This window comes from Branchiostoma belcheri, unplaced genomic scaffold (assembly GCF_001625305.1).
Source record: "Branchiostoma belcheri isolate BF01 breed outbred unplaced genomic scaffold, Haploidv18h27 scaffold9, whole genome shotgun sequence".
Taxonomy (NCBI): domain Eukaryota; kingdom Metazoa; phylum Chordata; class Leptocardii; order Amphioxiformes; family Branchiostomatidae; genus Branchiostoma; species Branchiostoma belcheri.
The window spans coordinates 2,180,184-2,204,774 of NW_017804575.1; the positions used below are offsets into that span (position 1 = coordinate 2,180,184).

At 41.4% G+C, this 24,591-nt stretch overlaps 1 protein-coding gene across 1 annotated transcript; it reads left to right on the forward strand.

The window, feature by feature from the left end:
• The first annotated feature begins 4,391 nt into the window (after window positions 1–4,391).
• Window positions 4,392–23,492, forward strand: LOC109487824. The gene is made up of 16 exons (XM_019791909.1): window positions 4,392–4,885; window positions 6,092–6,162; window positions 8,704–8,821; window positions 9,974–10,062; window positions 15,101–15,263; window positions 15,785–15,868; window positions 16,406–16,470; window positions 16,915–16,992; window positions 17,137–17,197; window positions 18,390–18,467; window positions 19,029–19,134; window positions 20,168–20,262; window positions 21,183–21,275; window positions 21,487–21,531; window positions 22,060–22,149; window positions 22,903–23,492. The coding sequence occupies exons 1-16, from the start codon at window positions 4,529–4,531 to the stop codon at window positions 23,029–23,031; spliced, it is 1,722 nt and encodes a 573-aa protein (XP_019647468.1). The 5' UTR covers window positions 4,392–4,528; the 3' UTR covers window positions 23,032–23,492.
• The last annotated feature ends 1,099 nt before the right edge of the window (window positions 23,493–24,591 follow it).

Genomic DNA, 24,591 nt, shown 5'->3' on the forward strand with positions numbered 1-24,591 from the left:
AAATTTTGAACCTGTGTGGTTGCTTGGCGACATGACCTGATTCTGACATCGGCAAACGAAGGGCAAGACTGTAGGTGGGGTAGTGTGGCGTAGAGGCAGAGTACTCGACTCGGAACCCTAAGGTCCCGGGTTCGAGTCCTGACATGTCACCGATCTTATGCCCTTGGGAAAGGCACTTTACACGACTTTCCTCTCTTAACTCAATAGAAAATGAGTATTGTCCTGTCCTGTATTCGTCCTCCGCGTTGGTGGCGGCATAAAATAAGTTGATATAACTTGAGGGTGCTGTTACCATGTCTAGTAATGAAATGTTGGAATAAGAAAAAAACGGTGCTACTTCAATACACCGTTAGTAAGTGCCTTCCTCTTCTGTTAAAATTATTAATATGTTATCTCTCCATTTCTCCAATCACTCTCGACACACGTGTTTTACATGTGCAATTTGATCCAATCTTAATGAATTACATCTATTCCCTGTTGGGTTCTTAATGTAGGTTGAATAGGCGAGGTATTAAATTATTTCAGTGTAATTTTTCTTCAGTTTCCCCTGGAGATTAAAGAATTGAATGCTGGCCTAAGCTTAGATCTGTATTGAAATATTTTGTAGTGCTATTTGTAAGAGTGTTCAATACATAAGTTTTAAAGTGTTATAAGTTGTTGTTTTTTTTGTGTGTGAATTGATGAATTGACACACAATATTAGTGCGTTAGTATTTCTCTATAAATATTTTTGTAGGCAGTTTTTTGTCTTACAACAATATGGAAGCTATGGTCTTTTTAAAGACATCCAATGTGATTTCAGGGCAGCAGCACTTGAAATATTCTGAATAAGGCAATCTTTGTGATATTGACACATACTGCTTCACATTTTGAGTCAGCATTTCATACTTTGGGCTTTTAGAACTGCAGAAACAAGCTCTAATATCAGTCCTTTATTTTCTGGGCGTTACCCTAAAAATCAACCATGGCCCTTCCAGTAACCATTTTCCGTCAGAATTTTGGGTATATTTGGTCCATGAGGGTCAGTATACACTGGGGTAGTGTGGTTTCAACTCAGTGTGTAGATAAGTGACTAGAATATTGGCTTTGAAAAAATCTGGTTTCCAGACTCTAAAAACTGCACTGGACGCCTTTAATGTACTACTGAGTCCACGGACTTTCTTTTATTTGTCTCTCTTATAAACCGTGAAGTGCACGGTACTTAGCATGTCAAGTAGTAGCCAATAGACGACGCCACTTTCAATAACACAGGCTGTCCTTTAAAACCTATGCACTAATGAACACAGTTTGGGCCATTATAGGATGTGTGAGTTTTGTTTACGTTGTTTGTTTATATTCGCTGGTTGCTAAGGAAGAAATGCATAAATATATATGAATATTTGTGGGAGTTTTTTGATGAAAGTTTCTTGTAACCAAATACGTCAATACCTGCGTTCAAATATCCCGATCGCTAAATCAAAGAAAGTGAGAACACAGTTATTTTAAGTGTCGACAAAACCAGGTAAAATAAAGTTATTGGTTCCCATAGTCATAATGTGATTGTAGAGAGGTCTTAGCTTGTAGGGCTTCTGTTGTGACGATGTCTACATTTTAGCCAGCTTAGGCCACAACAATTTAATTTGTTGGTTCTCTGATTTTGGCAGAAAAAATATGTAGCGAGAGGGCGAAAAAAAATGGTGTAGACATCTTATTTTAGCCTCAAATGCTACGATAGGAGCCATGAAGTTAACACAAAAGGCTGGGTTACTATTCAAACAATGAATTTCAAAATTTTAATCAAACTACTCCATTGATAGATGAAAAACCTGCAACAACTAGGAAGAAAAGGACTTTCCTCAACTGTTGGGAGCAAAATATGAGCATTTTCGAGTTGATTCAGAGCCAGAATCTTTTTTTTTGGAAATCAGGAAAAAAATGAAGAGGAGAATTCGAGAACCAACAAATTGAATTGGTGTGGCCTTAGTATATATAATGTTATTGCTTGAAGAGGGAACAAAGTATGAACGTGTTCAGTGAATTAAACAAGCCATTGTCAGCGTGGGAGTGTGGTAATAGGTTTGCGTCATGTAAAGATTTCTGTTAAATTGCTGTGGACGTTATTTAATCTATTTTGTTGCTAGGTTGACCGTCAACCACCCTAGTAACGGATTGCGTAATAATATAATCATAGATTGATTAATAACAAAGCTCTGGAATTCCCTCCCTGACAAGTGTTTCCCACCAACCTACAATCTACAGGCTTTCAAATCAAACGTTAACCGCCATCTCTTGACATAGCCATGTTTCTCTCATCTTTCTAGTTCAATGCCGAGAAGTGGTCGTATATAGGCTTTGCATTGAACCACTCCGTTAAAAAAAAAAACAAGCTTACGAACATGAATACATGTACCTAAGGCCACAGCAAGTCATTTTTATAGATGACATCAGCGCGTGCGTTAATTTTCACCTGATTTTGGAAAAAAAAAAATTGCCCTCTGACAGTGGTTAACATGCCGAAAATGGGCAAAGACGTCTGTTGCCATGCCGGAATGTGGATGGCAGATAAATATGAAGAGAGGAGACAAGAGAAGGCTCTGATTTAATGTTTTGTCTTTTACTTTGATGTAGTGACTTATTTAATCTCTTTTCCATGTGATGTCCCCACTGAATCAAAAGCATTTTGAATTATTGAAAACTGTTGTTTCAGTGAGAAACGGATGTTGTAATAGTTGGCAGTAAACTTAGCACAATATAGGCATCATTTCTTGTTTAACAAGGTTTAAAATGTTAAACTTCGAAAATATAGGAATCTTGTCTTTTTGGCCCGCCTTTTTTACGCCCTATCGCATTAGATTTGGAGTCGGTAGAGAATGTCATCCATAGAATTTATTTGCTGTAGCCTAAGCCTCAACGGCAAGATAACCAGAACCTTGCCCCAAGCGCCACCTTCCGACACTCTGATGAACGACATCCAACGACCTATCGCATTAGATTTGGAGTCTGTAGAGGATGTCATCCATAGAATTTATTTACTTTGGCCTAAACCTCCTTGGCAAGACAACCCAAGCCTGGCCTCCAGCGCCACCTTGCGACATTTTGATGAACGACATCCAGTGCCCTATCGCATTAGATTTAGAGTCCGTAGGGGATGTTATCCATAGAAATTTTTTGCTGTGGCCTAAATTTCCTTGGCAAGACCTAGCCTCCAACGCCACCTTGCGACATTTTGCTGAACGACAGCAACGCCAACAGGGCAAAGGTCGACAAATATTGGCTCAAGGGGATTAAAGTGCGGACCAAAGTCAGTGTTGTTAGAGATCACCTGTCGATGGGAAACTTACCAACAGGTGCACAGGTAATCCTGAACAAACAGGTAACAACGGACAACTCAAACACGTAATACGATATCTCGGATTAGGCCACACCGTCTTAATTTTATGGTTGACATCCTCTGCAGACCCCCAAACTTGTGCGCGCGGGCGAATTAAAAAAAAATTCCGACAAAAAATAAGAATGCTACTGAACCACAGGAATACAAAGCTGGTATTGTGAATTTACGGCAGTACATAGCTACGTATACGACAAGCCGGCACATGCTGGCTTTTTACGGAATTTATGAATCGGCACTGTACGTATGTACTGAGTTCTTGAGTCGTGGAGCTTCGGTAGCCTGGGTGCCCGGCTCCGTATTGTCGCTAACTACCATGGACTACCCAGGCCTAGAGCCAGGCCAGAGCCTCGGTGGACGTGATCTTTTTTTTTTTTTTGAGAACAGGCGAAAATCAATGCGCGTTGATGTCATCCATAAAACTAAGATATTGTGGCCTAACAGCGATACATGCCGTATGATTGACGACGCCCAATTGTTGCACAGTGACAATGATTACTCTCGATCCCTATCTTCAAAAACGCTCAAGACGCTTAACCCTTAAGCATTTTTAAAAGACAATAAGATTAAGAATCTTAAATGTGTAAGTCTCCAATTACTTGCGAATCTGGAGGTTTCAGTTACCATAATCTACATTTAAGTCGGTAATCTTGAACAGCCACAAGTTCTTAAAATCCTGCCTCTTTTCATATCTCTCGGATTACGAATCAGAAGCGTGCCGTTAACAAGGAGAACGCAAATCCTGGAACAAAAGTGAAGCTTTTCTGATGCTACAGACGGCATCTTGGCCATTTTAACCACTGTGTAACCCTATGGTTAGTTGTAGTCATGGACACCACGCATCAACCCCGGCAAACATGGTCTAATTAATACCGGCAAGTCTTTTGCGGCTGTCGCATTCATTTTGTGTACTGTCGGCGAGCCCGAGACAAATGAGGTTATAATGAGATGGCAGCGATACGGTATCGTAGTACATACCGGGGTGATCGCTTGTGTTAGGGCACCTAGGAGGTGAACACAACGGCGCAGCACAAAAACCTCTCCCGTACGGGTCAAAAGCACAAGACCATCAGGGCACGCTGACAATGGTTCTCACAGCAGGGCGATAGACGGTACACTCTTGTAGCAAGATTCTATCAATCAACCGTTGGAAACTTGCAACATGTTTCACTTAGACGAGGCGTACTACTACAAACACTACAAGGAAGAGAGAGCCGGGCAATTCTTGGTCTTAGGCAAGGCGCTCAAGCGGACAGATCTCGACGAATTCTTCAAGAAGAAGGAAACTGCAGCCAGTAAATCTACAAGGAGCAAGACAAGACTTCCGTCTATCAGATCGTCTCAACAAGAAGAGACAGCGGAAGAAGATGAAGACGTTATTGAGGACTTGTTGACGGGGAGTTGGAAGAAGGAGAGTTTGACCAAGCGGTTTCGGCGGCGTAGAGCCGTACAGAGGAAAAGCCGTGGTGTGGAATCACTAAACCAGATGTTCGTTACCCACACGGGCCTTCTGATACGGGTATATACTTGTACAATCTTATCTGCATATCATATATGTGTTTTTGACGAAATATATTCTGACGAAACTTGAGGTAGTGGATGCTACCTGAAACGTCTGACCGTTTCCAAAATTATATCTAGTTGCTTCAGTAACTGTTTTTTTCTTTGGCGTATCTATTTGCATATCATATATAGAATTATATCTAGTTGCTTCAGTAACTGTTTTTTTTTTGGCGTATCTATTTGTATATCATATATGTGCCCATACTTGTAAACCTGCTATTCTGACAACTCTTCTAGTGTCACTGACGAAAGGTAGTGGATGCTACTACCTGAAATGTTTGACCGTTTCAAAATCATATCCAGTTGCTTGAGTAACTGTTTTTTTTTGCGTGTATCTTATTACCTGGATGTCTAACCTTCACCGACGTACATGTACCATCTTCATTCTCACAATTTGAAGTATAAATGCTAAGGAAAACTGAATTATTTGCGATAGTCTAGGCCAGTTGTTTACATGTTTTGACCTGTTATGCCGGGGAATACACACAGAACACAGGAATGTATTGACGTTTGACTTCAGCAACGAGCCATGTGTTTATACATTTCAATTGGTACATTTTGACGGAACAGGAATTCATACCGCTACTGTATCTGCATACTGTACCTTCGTAAGGGTACCCCTAGAAAGTTTCAGACTTGTTATGCATTAACGTGAACAGTTTCAAAGTCAACAAGTTACCACACTATACAGTTTTATATCCGTAAATAATTTCATCAGGTTGGTTAACGAATGAATAGCAAAGTTCTTTGATCACAATCATTTATTTTTTCACGAGCCGACGTTTCGATGACCGTCCGTCATCTTCCTCAGGGTAATTCTGACTGGTTTACATTGCACTGACGCTAGATGTTACTTGGTGCATATTGCACTAACTTGGTGCGTAGTGCAACTAGCTAAGTGCACTGTGAACCAAGCAACAGTGCACTGTGAACTATGTAACACCTTTAGTGCACTATGCACCAAGTAACATCTAGCGTCAGTGCACAGTAAACCAGTCAGAATTGCCCTGATGAAGATGACAGACGGTCATCGAAACGTCGGCTCGTGAAAAATAAATGGTTGTGATGAAAGAACTTTGCTATTTATACAGTTTTATGTTGGTGAACTGTACATGCATTGTCCTGGTTTTTGCTTATTATCGTACGTTTTGATTTTTTTCAGCCATATGAGAAGTTTAAGAGAATCGCACAGGCTGTCCGCATCATCACGAAGACATGCATTTCACTCAAGAGGTAAGGAATTGATATTTCATATAATATATGTTCTCGACATTGGGACATCACTTGTACAATATATTATGTGTTTTGTCAACATGCCATTTATATCTCTAACATTCAATAACGAATGTACAGTGGACAAACTATGTAATTATAATTCCAAATGTTTCAAAAAGAGAGAAGAAAGGGCAACTAACAGTAGATGATAGGTATAGTATATAGTATTGTTGTAATATATAGACTCCTAGCACTTAGCATTAGAATATAGAGTTCCAGTATGCAATACTCATGTTTTTTTATCCTCTCGACCACATTTGGTCACATTTGTTCATTTAGCCCATCTGGGGAAGAACATGCAATAAAGATTCATATCAATAACCTTTACAAAGACAATGACGATGACAATGAAGTTTATTGCATATTCATGGACCCAATGAGGCTAAATGCAGTACCACATATACAAATAAGGAATAGGAAGATTATGCTATGTTCTATATCAGTGCGCAAAATATCTGGTTGCCCAGTTGCCCCAGGCAACCAACTTTTACTTGTGGCAACCTATTTTTGAATCTAGGTAGCCCAGTGTGCTACCTGAATTTTAAGAATGCCCCCCCCCCCCCAAAAAAAAATCATGCTCACTTGGCTTGCACCTCTGTATCCGGCAGATGCTTTTTAATTTTAGGTATTAATGGCTATTACCTAATTATCATCAATTAGTATCAATTAACTAAAGGCTGTTAGAAATATTGTCAAAGGCCTATGTATGTAACATGTAAAAAGTATTTTGTACACTGTATGTATATCTGAGCTGTACATGTTTCTTCTCTCTTCTTGAGTCATTTTTGGACGAATTCACATCGGTCTCTACACTGGTCATTACTATATACCAACTCTTTATATCTCCCCGATGTGCTACGTGACCAATAATTTGACAAATTAATTCACCGCGAATTTTCTTGTGTGTTTTATTGCTCACTATAAATCGTTTTTTGTACCATGTTGCAAACTATAAGATCAAGGGTCGCAAAAAGCCAATGTTAGTAACTGTAAAATATACATATCTATTTCAATGTTGCTATGATATGCGATTTTGCAAGGAATCGTAGCACACTATCTTTAACGCCCCTTTCACAACATCGCAGACGTATTTACTTAAACCACATTCAACGAGAAAAACTATTTAAAGATAACAAACATGCGACACAGAATAACCACTACAAGACTCCGGATTATCTCACACAAACTTCTTGTTGAAAAGGGTAGGCACAACCTCATTCCCTTGCAACAAAGAATTTGTCATATTTTACCTAAATGAGATTGAAGACGAGAGTCATTTTATTTTGGACTGTACTCTATATAATAATGAGAGAAAGATTATCTTCAATTGTATACAATATCATTTACGTCTATTCAAGGTACCTTTTTTTGAAAAGTTTTTTTTGACATGGAAATAATGCCATACGCCCAGTGATCGCTATGTAGAGAAAAGTGGCCTTACTTGGGCACCGTACGTACTTGTATTCAGGCTATTACTAATCCTCAAACCAATATGTTCAGTCTTTCCTGTTTGGTCCCGCCTCTGTATGCGCTGTCATGTACCTCCTCCAGTTTACACGCCGAGAGCACGGAACATGCTTTCAGGCGAAGGAGCGCAAAACTAGCAAAACACTCCAGAACCGATTAGGCCATGTTGATTTGATTATATGGATGATATCCCCTGGGAAACCCAAAACCGATGCAAGCGTGCGAAAAAAATTGGCAAAAAATAGTTTCTTTCATTATGAAATCTACGTGGTCATGAAGGTTGAACAAATGACACAAATGAGTATGGTTTGGCGAATAATCTAGTCTCAAATTCATTTCTTTACATTTACATCTTTTTCGTTTGATTTTGGCATTCTACAACATTGGTACCGTTTTCCAATGTTTTTTTTTTAAACTTACGGTATATATTTTCTCATTGAATGTTATAATACTGTCCTCAAGAAAAATATACCATAGATTAGCTTTTGTAAAATTTTAATTTAGTATAGCTAGTGTCATTGTGGATTAACTCTGTTAGAATTGTATTTCAGTATAGTTCATCTGTATCTGTATAGCCGGTATAACCGCCTTTCGGCGTAACACACCAGCTTCGCAGGCACGCGGCGCGGCGGCAGCTGGTTATATTACACCGATCGACTTGTTACACCTAACCCTTGAACTTCTAGCTCTAGACATTGTTTGAAGCTATCTATTGACAATGCCCCTACTGTACTTGGTGACAGTGAGTTCCACTCTGCGATAGTTCTAGGAAATAATGAATTCTTGAACACCTCAATCCTTGGTTGATAACTCTAGGTACTTGAAGGCATGACTATTTCTTGTTCTCTTCTGGGCTGGTATTAGGTACTTAGTAGTTGGGACGTCCACAAGTTTAGCTATCTACCCTTGTTTTTTCTTCTTTGCCATACATTGTAACAGCTACAGTTGTTGAGCAATTTTGTTTACAAGCGCATTACGGTTAATATGTATATTTGGCCTATGTTTGTATTGATTAATTCTATTGTTTGTCAGCTACATCAGTGGCGGAGAGACGAAGGAATGGTCTCTGGTGGAAATGCAGCTGAACCTACAGAAGGACTTTAACCAGTCTCTGTACTTCAACAGGGACATGTTCAGCAAACTCAGAGTGGTCAGTCATATTTTCATCATTTTCTTAGATATGAATTCAAACATATAATCACAAGAAGTGGTGACGGCACACTTAAGTTTTTTTTAAACTTATATTAATGCCGCCACCAACACAGGGGACAATACAATACTCATTTTCACCCGAGTTAAGTGAGGAAAGTCGTGTAAAGTGCCTTTCCCAAGGGCACAAGATCGGCGGCATGGACTCGAACTCTGGACCTCTTGGTTACGCCACACGACCCCACACGACCCCATATTTTTATCATAATAACTTTATTGTAAATTCTTGCTCGAAGGCTACAAGTAACAAAAATGAATGAAAACATACCATACGATAACTCTAATCTAGATGCTAACTCTAAATTTTTTGAGTTCACAGTTTGTTAAACAAACGTGGACGATATATCCAACTTTTCTGTAAAGTGTGAGACTTCTGATGTACACATGTGAAATGAATACGGGATAGATCCACTAAATGCTGCAGGGCTCTTTTTGCAATTTTCCATATTCTAAGGCGTTTGTATAGCTTCGGGTGTTCAGCATTACTCTATTAAAAATTACGGGTCTCAGTGGCAAATATTCAGATGTTGGCATATTGGTGCACCAAATCCGCAGTGCGTTTTTGGCACATATTTTGACATTAGCCTAAGAGGCTCGGTGGGCGTCACTCCACCGTGCAGGTAGGGAAGTCGTGTGCCTTTCCCAAGGGCACAACGTCGGGGCATAGTGGGTATCGAACCCGGGACCTTTTGATTCCGAGTCCAACACTCTAACCGTTGCGCCACCGACGCCACTCTATAAATCTTGTGTCTGTATTTTCTATCCCATCCAGACCAGAGGGAGTGAGAAGTTGAAGAAGATACTGGCCATCCCTCCCACTGAGCGGACGAGAGATCACATACAAGTGGTGAGGACAGAAGATTTTTGTTCGCTGATGTACTTATTTGGTTGAATTGAATGAATGTTAGACCTAGGGAAAAATGTTGTTTTTTCTGTTTCCTGTTTCCCGACCGACCCTAGAAAAAACCACCGACCCTAGACTTTTTTTCAGTTTGCGTGGGCCCTTGCAAGCTCATCAACCTTTTCTAGCTCCATGATGTTATTTTTGACACGGTAAATTATGTGAAAATGTATATTTTTATGTTAATTTCAGCTGCTGGCCCTGTTGAGACATCACAAGTCGTTCCAGGACTACCCAACTCACACACAGATCCTCCTGTCTCAGATCATGATCTATCAGAAGTAGGTGTCATCATTTTTTTTACGCCACGCTGACTTAATTTTATGGATGACATTCGTAAGCGCATTGATTTTCGCCTGTCCTCAAAAAAAGATCACGTCCTCCGAGACTCTGGCCTGGCTCTAGGCCTGGGTAGTCCATGGTAGTTATGCTTAGGTCACAATTCAAGAAAGGGGCCCGCTCGGCGCGTGTTCGGCGTGTTTTTTGGCACTACCGAACGGGACCTGGACGGAGACCGGCGGGCTTCCCGACGGCTGCCGGCCTATTTTGGCCCCGCGCGGTCGCCGAATCGATTTTAACTCAGAGTTAAAAACACTTCGGGCCCCGTTCGGCGAAATACGCCGAAGCGACGCCGTAACCTCACTGCCCGGGACCCGTCGGGCGGCCGAACAGGCACCTGCCTAAGATTATGACGTCACATGTGCTGATCAGTGCATCAGATGGTCAGGGAAAGGGGGTTATAGGGAGCATATATAAACTCCTGCCTCAGACTACGTGGCACAGTTCACCACGTGTGTGTTACATCGTGTACTTGTGTGTGTTACACCTTTTATTTGTGTGTCAGAATGTCGAAGGGCAAGGGAAAACAGCCGGCACGGCTCTCTTGCCAACTTCATAAAACAGATCATAACAGGAATAGAATGTGTCTGACATTATCTCTTGTTACATCATATGCCTTCGTAATAAAATGGAATCAGAAGTTATTGGCATTTATTTTCAGTCCAAATTTCAACAGAAGTAACGATATTCAGTGGTTTTATTGCTCAATAGCAAGGAGCTGCCACGGCACACTTCCTGCGTCACTGTTGAAGTACTTTCGAAAGTAGGCCCTCGGTTACTTTTGCGACGCACCAGTTCTGCCTGCCTCTCTTCTTCAGCTACCAATGCCAGAAGACCTACATGTAGGTTGTCACCAATCTCAATCTCAGACGGGCTTGTAAGTTGTTTGCAGGTTGCACTGAACGCTGCATCGCCAACTTCAGTCTACTCTTTACTTGACGTGTACTCTTTACTTGAAGTGAACGGTAGCAGGAAGTGCAGCGCTTATATATGTACCTGCTCAAAAACACGAGAGGATCCCGTCGGGATCCCGCCAGGAACCCGCCAGGGACCTGACAGCTGCCCGGCCGAACTGTAAGAGCCGGTCGGCACCCTACCACACGCCGCACGGGTCAAGACTGGCGACTGACCGGGCACCGGACGGGTCCCTGACAGAAACCGGCCGCAAAAGTTTATGAATATTAATGAGAGCCGCCGGCCGGAGCACAAGCAGGCCCCGACAGGGAGCCGTAAAGGAACATTTAATTGTGACCCTGACAGTACGGCGCACGCTCGGCGTCATGACGCCGGCCGGCGTCTACGCCGAGGACATGCCGAACGGGCGCCGTTTCAAATGTGACCTAAGCATTAGCGACAACACAGAGCCGGTGGTAACTCTGGAGGACGGCACCCAGGCTACAGAAGCCCCACGACTCAAGAACTCAGAACATACGTACAGTGTCGATTCATAAACTCCAGCAAAACGCCAGCATGTGCCGGCTTGTTGTATACGTCACTATGTACTGACGCAAATTCACAATACCAGCTTTGTATTCCTGTGGGTTAATAGCATTTTTATTTTTGACCGGATTTTTTTTTATTCGCCCGCGTGCACTAGTTTGGGGGTCTTCAGAGGATGTCATCCATAAAATTAAGTCGGTCTATCCAAAACCATATGCTCAAGCACGGTCTTGGATACATCATACGTTTCCTTGACATATTATGGACAGTTTGAGTATGATCAAGTTTCTCTTAATCGAAATTCATATCCGAATCACTACAAAAGCGACACCATATTGAAAACAACTAACATATCTCCTGAATTATAGAATGTAATGATATTCTCCTCAAGAAAACATACAATAGATCAGCTTTGGTAAAATTGTAATTTAGTATAGCTAGTATCATTACGGATTGGCTCTGTTAGAATTGTTAGATGGTGTGGCCTAATTAGAGAGACAACACTAAACGACCCGGTACAATTCACAATGTATCAGTATCTGTATCTGTATCAGTATAGCCGGTGTAACCGCCCTTCGGCGTAACACACCAGCTTCGCAGGCACGCGGCGCGGCGGCAGCTAGCTATATCACACCGAACGACTTGTTACACTCAATCTTTGCCCATTTAATCGCAGGGGTTGTTTAAAGCTTTCTAGTGATGATGCCCCAACTGTGCTTTGTGGCAACGAGTTCCAGTCTACGATAGTTCTGAGGAAATACGAGTTTTTGAAAACCTCAATTCTTGGTTGATAACTCTGATATTTGAAGGCATGACTGTTTCTCGTTCTTTTCTGGGCTGGTATCAGATACTTAGTAGTTGGGACGTCCACCAGTTTATTAGTCATTTTATACATCATGCACAGTCTGGACATTCTACGTCTGTCTTCCAGCGACCCCCACTGTAGGTTTCCCAATGTAGAATTAGTTCAAGGCAAACTGTGAACAGGTAACGTCATTGTTTTCTTGTCCTTTCTATCGCTACCGTGTTCCTAATTGCGAACCCATCCAAACTAATGTCCACAGGTGACCATTAGCAGGTATTTTAATTGGTTGGCTAACATTGTGCTATCAAACCTCGGACTAACACGCAGCGTATTGACTTAGTCTCTTACCGACACTTTGTAGTAACAATAAGGCCACAGCAAGTCATTTTTATGGATGGCATCAGCGCGCGCATTGATTTTGAAAAAAAATGACATTTTGTTGCCGAAAATGGACAAAATGTTTCAAAATTCTATCGGTTAGAGATCCAGCAAAACTTGGGGCACAATTGCCTTTTTTTGTTTTTGCTTTATTCTTTCACATAAAAAGATACAGAGATTGAACCATCCAGGGAATAATACAATAATAATCAAATTGATTTTGTTTTATGGCAAGTGTTGACAGTCTAAGGTGCTTCATCACGTATGAATTATCTTGTCAACGATTGTTAATTGAGACGTATACATATATTCAAGGACTACGAATAACTATCAAAGGGGTGTTAGTGTAACGGAAATGAAAAGAAACCTACAGTGGGGGTCGCTGGAAGACAGACGTAGAATGTCCAGACTACGCATGATGTACAAAATGAGTAATAAACTGGTGGACGTACCAACCACTAAGTATCTGATACCAGCCCAGAAAAGAACAAGAAACAGTCATGCCTTCAAATATCAGAGTTATCAACCAAGAATTGAGGTATTCAAAAACTCGTATTTTCCCAGAACTATCGTAGACTGGAACTCGTTGCCACCAAGCACAGTTGGGGCATCATCACTAGAAAGCTTTGAACAACTTCTGCAATCAAATGTGCAAAGGTTGAGTGTAACAAGTCGTTTGGTGTGATATAGCCAGCTGCCGCCGCGTCGCGTGCCTGCGAAGCTGGTGTTTTACGCCGAAGGGCGGTTATACCGGCTATACAGATACAGATACGTAGGACAGGTAATACTGTTTAATACCCAAATAGACCCAAGACCTGGTGGCCATATTGTCATGTTTTGTCGCCTCACATCCGGATCAACAAGGTTTATTATCTCAAAATTTAAAAATGTAGTAATCTTTTTGGCCCGCCTTGTTTTTTTTTCGCCCTATCGCATATAGATTTGAAGTCTGTGGTGGATGTCATCCATATAGTTTACTTGCTGTGGCCTAGCCCGCAGGTCTGTTGTGTATATAAAGGTAGATGAACTGTAGAACGTGCGTGGAACAAATGAAAAGAGTACTAACACCAGATGGGACAGAAATAGATTGAATTACACTGTTTGCCCATTACGGTAGAAAGCCATTAGCGACTGTAACTTTTTCATGGGGAACAAAAAAAGGCTGTCTTTTACCGCTAACGCCGAGTCTGCTAACATGCATATCACGTCGTGGTCATGGTCACGTCGTCTGATTCAACAAAACAATAAATTCACCAACAGAATCTGAAACGCTAATAATTTCTAAATAAACGAGGTTATTTTAGCTATGCATACTTTAGCATTAGTATCATTTTATGTCTTGAGGTGGTGGGACTTTGTATTTTGTTGTGTGGCGCTGTTAAAATTTAAGTTATAAACTTGAGTGCAGCGCCACACTGTCCTTGTTACTGTTTTGTTGTGTATTGATAAATTGATATGATCTTTATTTGCAAAATCATGCCCCAAGGCTAATTGCTTTACAGTCGAAGATACTATTCGGTACAATACTGTAACAATGATAGGAGACAGACAACTACTGTCTGGAAAACTTATACTTCTACTTCTACGCTTGCTATTATAAGATTTGACTTCTTCTTCAAAGGCAGTGGATAATGAATAGTCCCACATTCTGCATAATTAGTGGGTTTTGTGATCTTAGTAGAAACGTAGTCTTTTGGTGATCTTCTAAATGTTGGAAGTATGGAGAAATTGTGGTAACTGTCTGAAATGATTTGTTTCTGTCGGTCTCATAGTGAGGACACTGGCTAACAAAATGTGTTTCATTTTCCACTGCATTCATTGTACAATATTTACATAATCTCTCGTGCACAGGTAGTTTTCTATATTTCTATCTCCAATGGGTGTGCACTTATTCTAAATATATCAATGGTTTATTTGCATTAAGACACAACAACACTGTCCCAAAAATGGCAGCCAGAGGCTGAATTGACATTGGGGCATCACATTATTAGTATAAAACGTCATATTAAGCGATTAAAATAGAAATAAACCATTACATGAAATGAATATAAAATATTGTCAACGACGTTTCAAGTGCAAAATTAATATCGTAGCAGATAACAAAACAGACGGACACTGGTAACACTCAAATAAGTCTTAGGTTAAAAAAAGGTGACAGTGTTACATGTTAAGCAGGCGGATCATGAAAGGAAGGGCACTATTCTGATAACGATCAGTTCTGCTGCGAGGAGTGTTCAGTTTATAATTATAAGCTGAACTGGTTTGACGACCACTTATTATAAAATCTTACAAATGGCAGATCTCTCGCCAAACTCATTGTGATACAGGTATTTAAAAACAGTTCTGATCCTCCTCAGTTACGAGGCCCGGCGGATCGTTCTGAAGCAGGGACACAGACCGTTCTGTTTCTACATCATCCTGTCCGGCACCGTGCTCATCAACGTGAAGGAGAAGGACGAGCGGACCGGTAAAACCTTCGTCAGGACCGTCAGGGAGCTCAGCGGGGGAGACGTGTTCGGGGTGAGACGGGAAACATCCCTATTCTCTCACTCACCCATTCACTCATTCACCCACTCACTCACTCACTAACTCACTCACTCATCCACTCACTCATTCACTCACCCACTCACCCATTCACTCATTCATTCATTCACTCACTCATTCAATCATTCATCCATTCATTCATTCATTCACCCACTCACTCATTCATTTACTCTTTCTCTCGCTCATTCACTTACTCTCACTCATTCATTCATTCATTCATTCATTCACTCACCCACTCACTCATTCACTCAATCACTCACTCATTCACTCAATCACTCATTCACTCACTCATTCACTCACTCACTCACTCATTCACTCACTACTACACGTGGGTGCCAAAAGAATATGCACAGCTGCAGAATCAGTGAGAAATTCAAAATTATGAATGCAACAAGTTCATGACAGCTTTGAATACTTCACTGAGGCGTGGATTCTCCGATTGACTCACTTGAACTTGAGACTTGTTTAAAGGTTCCTTCTGTCTTGTGATGTCCCAGGAGACTGCCATGATGAGTGACGGTGTCCGGGGTACCACGGTGGTCTGTAAGGATGAGGTGGAACTACTGGTCATAGAGAAGGAGGTACATACCGCAGTACTCCATGTGTATAGGTTTTTCTGTAGACACGGCAACCGTTTTCAGTAGAATTCGAATGTTTGTTTGTTTGTTTGCTTGTTTATGTAAGATCTCCATTAGTGTGGATTTCACACTACGTCCTATTTTTCCTGGAGTCCGTAGTGAATCATCAGAAAGTAGTATTTGGACCATCGCACACCGGGGCATGCCCCTACTCTTTTTCGAAGTGTGTGTTGGGTTCTTTAACGTGCGTGGGGTGTGACTCTCACCAAACACGGGACATCCATTTAACGTCCTATCCAAGGGACGTCCCTAACCGAAGCTAGGTACTCATTTACACCTGAGTGAAGTGAGGAAAGTCGTGTAAAGTGCCTTTCCCAAGGGCACAAGATCTGTGACAAGGTAGGATTCGAACTGAGCCGAACGCGCTACCGCCACGCCACACTACCCCACTAAAGTATAGTATAGTCAAGTATAAAATGACAAGTATGGTATAAACTTAGTAACGTTAAACTAAAAAAGATGTTGTTTCCTTCTTTCCAGGATTTTAACACAATCATCAGAGAACCTCTAGAGAAACAAAGAGAAGAACATGTGCAGTATGTCCGGTGGGTGGACGACTCTGTAGTAATTATAAACTAAATACTAGAAAGGTAACATTTGCAAAGCAAATGCATAATGTTTACCCTCGCATATGGTCTACTCTGTTAATTCTTACTCAAACATATTCACATATATGGTGACAGGAGTATAAATCCCTCCTACTATAAAATTGCAACATGATGTAACCCCAACACCCAGTTACCATGGTGACAAACAGTCTGGTTCAGGTCATTGACCTGGTCAGTGTTTGGTACGGAAGAAGAAGAAACAGTGCAAAAACAATATGTTTTCCTTCGGGAAAAATAACTAGTATATATTTCTCCATCCCTATATCTTTGGGTGTATGCTTCTTTCATCCATACAGCCCATTTCATTCCACAGGTTTGTTTAAACAAATGAACATCTGTTATGCTTGACACGCACTATATTCTTATGGCCTTATTTTTCAGAGATTTACCGTTGTTTGAGGACTGGCCGGTTGAACTGCTTCGGACTGTCAACCATCAGTTTATGTACCAGTATTACAAGTAAGTATTGCAAGTACAGTTGGGGAAATATTTTAGAATGATACTGCTGTATGTTGCGATTTGTGCGATGAATGATTGATTTTACAATCATAAAACAGACCAGATTTGGTAAAATTCGATAATAATTTCTCTTGCTTTTTTCAGAAAAGGAAATGTCGTTGTGAAAAACTGGAAGGAGAATAACTACCTCGTCATAGTGAAATCGGTGAGTCAACAAGTTTCACATTAATTGTGATTCCTGACAAAGGGTCTAAATACTGCAAAATGTTTATGGGTCGTTAGGCGTCGCTTTTACACCATACGCTGATGTGGAATGCACGCCAACAACCTGTTCTTGGTCTCCAGGGATCGTGCCGTGTTGTTAGTGAGGTGAAAGAGGAAGTAGTGCGACCTAAAACCACGTCACCCCGGACACTGCCCTCTCTGGATCAGCGGATAAAGAGCAGTGGCATGGGGGTCAGATGCAGTAAGTACGATTTGATCTCATCTTGAAAGTTCATCTTGAAAGTTCATCTGTGTTGGTAGAAATCATTATGAAGCAAGTTTAAACTGAAATTTCCAACACAAGAAATTGGACTCACCTTCGACTGTACAACTCCAGTCTTTGTCAAGGAATGAACAATCACCGCTTTCATGATGTCACGCAGATAACACACGTGACTCCGTGAGCAGTGGATCATAGGTTGCAGTCTGTGGCGCCCCCCGTCTCTGTTCATTCCTTGACAAAAACTGGAGTTGCACAGTCGAAAATTTGGGTGAGTGTTGTTGTTATTGTAGTTTTAACGTATTGTTTCTTTTTTTTTAATTCCAGAAAGTGTTCTTGGTTTGACAGGATCGCAAAAGATTGCACCACGTCAAGATAGAATGCTCGAATTGAAGGTAGGCCACATAGGTAGAGAAGACTGGCAATGAAAACATACATTGCCATGGTGACGGTGGTTGCTGTTAGGGTTATTGTTTGCATGGCACTGCCATCATTTCATGATTTTGAGGAAGACTTGGTACCTGTTAAGTCTAGACAGTTACAGTGCACTCCTCCCCTGTGTATAGTGAACGAGCCCCGGGGTCACAGAAAGTAGGGCCATCCGGGGCAGATAGGTCTTCCCAAGGATTTCCAGGAATGTGGGCATAGATGTGGATCAGAGACATGCCTGTGGACATTCCATTCCTGTGGGCAAAATGCCTGTACCATTCCTAGAATTCTTGCAAACTGCACACAATACTGTACCATTAGGCTCCTCCCTGAGACGTCGCCAAAATGGGGAAGAACATACTTAAACGTTTTGTGCTACACTAAATGTGATTAAATCATTTATTTCCATAATGCAGTTCATACTAATGTCGCAAGGTGGCAATAGCTACCGTCCCACTAATGTTGACATTGCCTACATGTACAGGTGTACAGAGAAGACAAGTCTGTCAGTCCTGACATCTTCACACAGTATGAGGAGCAGAAGAGACGAAGAAAAATGTCGGTAAGGTTCACTTCCCTGGAATAAATATCGATATTTCATTGATAAAAAGTTATCTAGTATACGTATACATGTCGATCAAGCATATTTTTTTTGTTTCCGATAACAATTCTTTGTAGACAACTAAGCCTAAAGTATCCGATGTCTTGCTTTACTTTTAAGTTTAAAGCGACAGTGTGTAAGATTTTTGCGCCAAAACTGTAAATGTAAACAATTGAAATTTTCACATCTAGATTGTCATTTTCAATAACTTTCAACGCATTAGCGTCGCTATTTCGCTTTTCCGGCGACTCAGCGCAGCGCGAGAATAAGTTGCGTCAGGCCTACTTGTATTTTTAGGAGGCTCCTAAAAAGAATGTAAACATGCGTACATGGCCATGATTCGCCCTAGCGCCGAGGAGTTGGCAGTTTTTCAACACGAATTTGAGGAGCAATGACGTTGATTTTTTTTCCTCCCTACATGTTATGATGAACCCAGGTAGGCTTATAGCACCAGAAAATGTTTAAAACAACGATGTTTGAAATAGTGAAAATCTTACATAACATCTAAAATCTCTTGTTCAGAACCCATTGGAAGCGATGGAACGTGCCAACAAGGACATCTCACCACACTGGGTCCGGGGCAAGTCACGTGGACATCCGGATGGACAGAAACCTAAAAGCAGCCGAAGTAAGCTAACTTGTGTGGACTAACTATTATTCTATTTTATTCATACATCTGTTTTGCTTATTCAGATTTATAACTTGAATTGTTGGAGTGAATATTGTAACAATCATTATAAAGCAAGTTTAAAGTGCGATTCCCAACAATTGAAATTGTCGACTGTACAACACATGGGCAGTCTTTGTCAATACATGTACTTCTTTGCACGAGGTATTAAAGAGGCTGTCTACAACGTAGCATTGAAACTATCCTTCAACCAAGACGGGGGGTGCCACAGACTTTCTGCAACCTATTAAACAATTCTACCTCTAATAACTGCATGTGTCTGTGTAACAGTGGGTTTCAATCGTCGCTAAACTAGCCCATTCCAACGCGGGCCCGGATCTTTGGAGTAGTGGTTAGCGCGCTGATATCGTAAGCTGGCTGCCCAGGTTCGGCGCGGGTTCGATTCCTGGCGTCCCGGGAGTCAGGGATTTTCCAGTTTCTGCTTACTGCTTAGTCCTCTTCTGAGCCAGCATGGCTCTTAAGGCAGAAGGTAGCTCTTCCATCTGGCCCGGTCCGCTGCCATCTTTGGTGCCTCATCGAGAGTGAAACCATGGCTCCGCACTTCTTCGTCGATGATTCTTCGCCATGTTTCCTTCGGTCGTCCTCTAGGTCTCCTGCCCTGAGGCGTCCATCTTAGAGCTGTTCTGGTGACACTATCTGGTGGCATGCGGCATATGTGACCTCACCATCTCCATCGTCTGTTTATCAACATTTGGTCTATTGTCATGAGTCTTGTTTTTAGATAGAGATTTCTATTGGAGATCGTTTTTGGCTAGAAGATTTTTAGTATTCTACGCAGACATTTATTTTGGAAGACATAAAGTTTGTTTTTGATGTAAGATGCCTCTTTCCAACATTCAGCTCCGTATAAGAGAACACTGAGGACGTTACTTCTGTAGATGTTGATATTTGTCCTGGTATGTATTTGTTTGTCATTCCATACTGGCCGGAGGATTCCTGTTTCTACTCGCTCCTATTTTTTCACCTGTACCAGGTCAGGACGGGAAGGGCACGACAGTACAGCTGAACGTGAGTGACGGCACGGCCAGGGTGTGGAGGAGAATATCGTTCGGCGCCAAAACATCCGAGGTAGGTGTGACAGGGACATTTAAACATGTCTATATAGTCTGATGCATTAATAGATTCATACGTCAGTGTTATTAGATGATTTATCAAGCTATCCATGATTCTTTGCACCAGATCTTGTTTTCTTCTGTGGGGTCGTGTGGCGTAGCGGCAGAGTACGCGACTCGGAACTTAGAGTCCCGGGTTCGAGTCCTGACATGCCACCGATCTTGTGCCCTTGGGAAAGGCACTTTACACGGCTTTCCTCACTTAGCTCAGGTGTAAATGAGTATTGTCCTGTCATGTATGTTTCCCCTGTGTTCGTGGCGGCATTAATATAAGTTGAAAAAAACTTGAGTGTGCCGTCACCACGTCTGGTGATTACATGTTGGAATAAAAAAAAATCTTATTTCCTCCTAACTTTCTTTATCTCTCTTTCATTCGTCTCCCTTTGTCTCAGTATTCTTAGAACATTTCTTTAAACAAGTATGATTCTAACGGGTACGGAACTATTGTTCTGGATGACTGGCTGAGCTGTGAGTTTACGAAATTGTTTGCCAGGACAGAGTAAGTTGACATCGCGTCGGTGAGGAAGATACCCTGGATGCCAAAACTAGTATCGGGCCGTTAGCCGTTTTCCTTAGGGAGCCAAGAGCCATTCGCCCGCCTATCTTAATTACCGCTACGGGGGAGTTGAGCCCGAGGGGTTTGTACGGCCAGCCAAACTCCCCCCGGGCTAGACTCCCCCGTAATTTACACCAGCGGGCGAAGGACTCTTGCGGCCCGGAAAACGAGTTCTGGATTCCAGGGTATGAGGAAGATTGACGGGCAGAAAGACAGGGGAGCAGAAGGTCAGTCATAGGAAATGGGGGTAAACTTGACGGCCATGTGAACCCCGTCTACTTTCCGTAAATCTGAAATCTCTATTTTATTTTCTCGAACAGGACAGAGCGAGACGAGAAGCCATAGCCGAGGCGCAGAGACAATGGCGGTACAGATATGCTGAAGTCGCCACACTGGGAGAGGGTTCTGTATTCGTAAGTAAAATATGTCAAGCTTCTGACTTTATTTCTACAGCATATTTAGAATGCTTTTGGAACTGTTAGTTAACCGATAAAACTACCTTTCACTCCCACTTCACTTTCTTGAATGGGCGAGGGTGAGAAGAAGGTGCCGTTTAGATTAGCAAGTTCTGAAAGCTAACAGTTTTCTTCGTCTAAGCATTCTAATACGTTCTTTCTTTTGCAGGGTTTGGAAACGCTAATGCAGAAGCCGAAAGTAAAGTTGAGCTTGGTGAGTTTGTCAAACTATTAGCAGACATCGATTGAATAAATTATATCCCGGTGATAGTCCTGTATTTTATAGTATTTTATTTTATATTTTATAGTATTACATTATAGTAGCCGTGTTAAGCTACAATGTACAATTTGAGTAAAATAATGGGCATTTATAGCAGACAAGTTTGTTTGTTTGTTTGTTTGTATGTTTGCCACACTTTTCTTCCTGGAGTCGGTAGTGAACCATCAAACATAAGTATTTGGACCATCACACACCGGGGCATGCCCCTACTCTTTTTCGAAAGGTGTGGTGGGTTCTTTAACGTGCGTGGGGTGTGGCTCTCCCCAAAGACGGGGCGTCCTTAACCAAAGCTAGGTACTCATTTTCACCTGGGTGAAGTGAGGAAAGTCGTGTAAATAGCCTTTTGCAAGGGCACAGGATCGGTGACAAGGTAGGATTCGAACCCAGGACTTCTTGGTTCTGAGCCGAACACACTACCGCCACAAACCTTTTTTTTTTTAAATGCGTTTGTTTCCTGTACAGATCAGTGACGATGCGGAGTGTATCCTACTGTCCAAACAGCTGTTTCTGAAGGAGGCCACGCCGAAGTGTCTTCGGTGTGTCAATGACATGGTAGGTCGTCACTTCCGGGTCGGGAAGTATTGTTTGGGGTGGCTGAGCCACTAGACTAAGTGTATGTTTTTATACTTGTCCGGACAGAGTAGGCCTGGATAACATTTGGTATGGAGGATTTTTTTTTTTTTGAGATTGATATTAGAATGGTGTGAGACATTTGAAACGTTTAGATATTACCGGTTCTTGAAAAGTCCACATTTTGGCAATTTGGCGTTAATATTGTACAATCCCCCTGCGATCAGAACTGGCACTGCAGAATGCTCCCTGATATGGTACCCGTACTGCTGAAACTGTTTTTGCCTGATTTTGAACAAAAAAAATTGGTGCCCTCTGAAAATGGTCAACATGCCGAAAATGGGCAAAGATGTCTGTTGCCATGCCTGAACGTGGATGGCAGATGAATATGAAGAGAGGAGACAAGACAAGGGTCTGATTTAATGTTTTGTCTTTTACTTTGATGCAGTGATGTATGCATTTCTTTTATATGTGATGTTTACTGAATCAAAACCATTTGTTCAACGATTGAAAACTTTTATCTTTCAGTGACAAATGGATGTTGTAATAGTTGGCTGTAAACTATATAGGTATCATTTCGTTTGGTTTATGATGTCAAAATTTGAAAATATGGAAATCTTGTTTTCTTGGCTCGACTTGTTTTTTCCCAATTGCATTAAATTTGCAGTCTGCGGAGGATGTCATCCACAAAATTTACTTGCTGTGGCCTTATTCAGTTTTTATGTCTTATTCCAGCTGACCCAGTACCCGTCTCTGGAGTTTGTTCGGCAGCAGTTGCAACAACAGAAGGACTGGGTAGCCTACAAGTCCAGTATCACACAGGACATTATCAACCGGAAATGGCCTGGGGCAAGTCCCAGGTGACGTCACTTCCCTTTTTGACGTCAGACTGTCAAACAGAGCCACCTAGCGAGACCTGTGCATGACTGCAGCCGCTATACATCAGCACCTGATGCCTGCGGATGATTGATTGATTGATTGATTGATTGATTGATTGATTGATTGATTGATTGATGAGAATAAAGACTTTACACGTATTGAGATGGCGAGGCTGCTATGTGTAAATTTGTTAACATTTTTTGTTCACAAACGATGGAACGAAGCACTGTATATGGCGAAAATCAAAGCGGTGTAAATGTTTTTGTACTTTTTTTTCTATTTTACAGGTATGAAAATCATGACAAAATCGTAAAGCTTAGCACACCTAAAACTCAGGCAAGCTTAATAGACTAAGCCTGAAGCTCCGCCCACCTCTGTCAATTAAATATTTGACGGACATGCAGCCACTCTCTCTTATTAGTCGAACCACTAATTGCCATTCTCTGATTGGCTGAGCTTCTAATTGTGATGAACATTCGGGATTGGTCTATTATCTTGTTCTGATCATGACTGCCTACCATACGAGTATCGAACAACAGGCTGCAACATATTGCTGCTCATTCATGCCTATCCGTTTTTGTATTATTAATAATTCATGGTGATGATCTCAGGATGTAGTCAATAATTTCAAAATATATGATACTTAATGAAAAAAAAATCATGTTGCTTATATATAATTCTTTTGACTGCTATATTTTGTGCAATAAACCTTTTGTCTTCATAATTTCTTTGCAGTGTATTTTTATTTTTATCTTATTTTTATTTTATGAAGATTTGCCACATTTGTGGAAGGATTGACATAACAGGTGACTATCACCTCTTTAAGGCAACTAAAGGACGTGAGAAAGGACAGAGCGGTCATCCATTGATGATGGCCTATAATTAGGCCATGTTGATTTGATTATATGGATGACATCCACTGGAATCCCCAAAACTGACGCGAGCGTGCAAATAAAATAAAAAAACGTTTGGCCCCAAAATCATGAAATCTATGTGGTCATAACGGTGAGGTTGAACAAATGACTTTACACACAGAGTATGGTATGGCGAATAATTACTTACTTACTTAGGCCCTTCGCTCCTGCCAGAGCATAGGCCACCGACGATGGCTCTCCACTTCACCCGCCTCTGGGCTGTCTTCCTCAGGTCCTCTCAGCTGTTCGCTATTCTCCTCATCTCCTCCTCAGTGTCTCTTCTCCAAGTATTTCTGGGCCTTCCTCTCTTTCTTTTTCCCTGGATGGCGAATAATAATAGGCTCTTTATTTTCATTTCTTCACATTTTCATATTTTCCTAAATTGATTTCGGCATTCTATGACATCAGTATCGTTTTCAAATACTTTTTTTGCAACATACGATATATATTCGCTCATTTTGTACGATTTAGGGTATGGTCGAAACCTTTTTTGTTGTTGTTGCTGAAACGGCCAAAAATTCATGCGCGCGTGGATGTCATCCATATAATCATATTAGCATGGCCTAAGAGGGCATAGATTATATAGATACACATGTATATAATGTCATCTGAATGAGAAATGTTTGAAATC

What these genes read in the sequence shown, in the direction of transcription:
- LOC109487824 (XM_019791909.1), top strand. Translation starts at nt 4,529, where the DNA reads ATGTTTCACTTAGACGAGGCGTACTACTACAAACACTACAAGGAAGAG. An exon ending in TTTATGTACCAGTATTACAA is followed by an intron (nt 16,993 to 17,136) that starts GTAAGTATTGCA and finishes TGCTTTTTTCAG; the next exon opens with AAAAGGAAATGTCGTTGTGA. An exon ending in AGAGACGAAGAAAAATGTCG is followed by an intron (nt 18,468 to 19,028) that starts GTAAGGTTCACT and finishes TCTCTTGTTCAG; the next exon opens with AACCCATTGGAAGCGATGGA.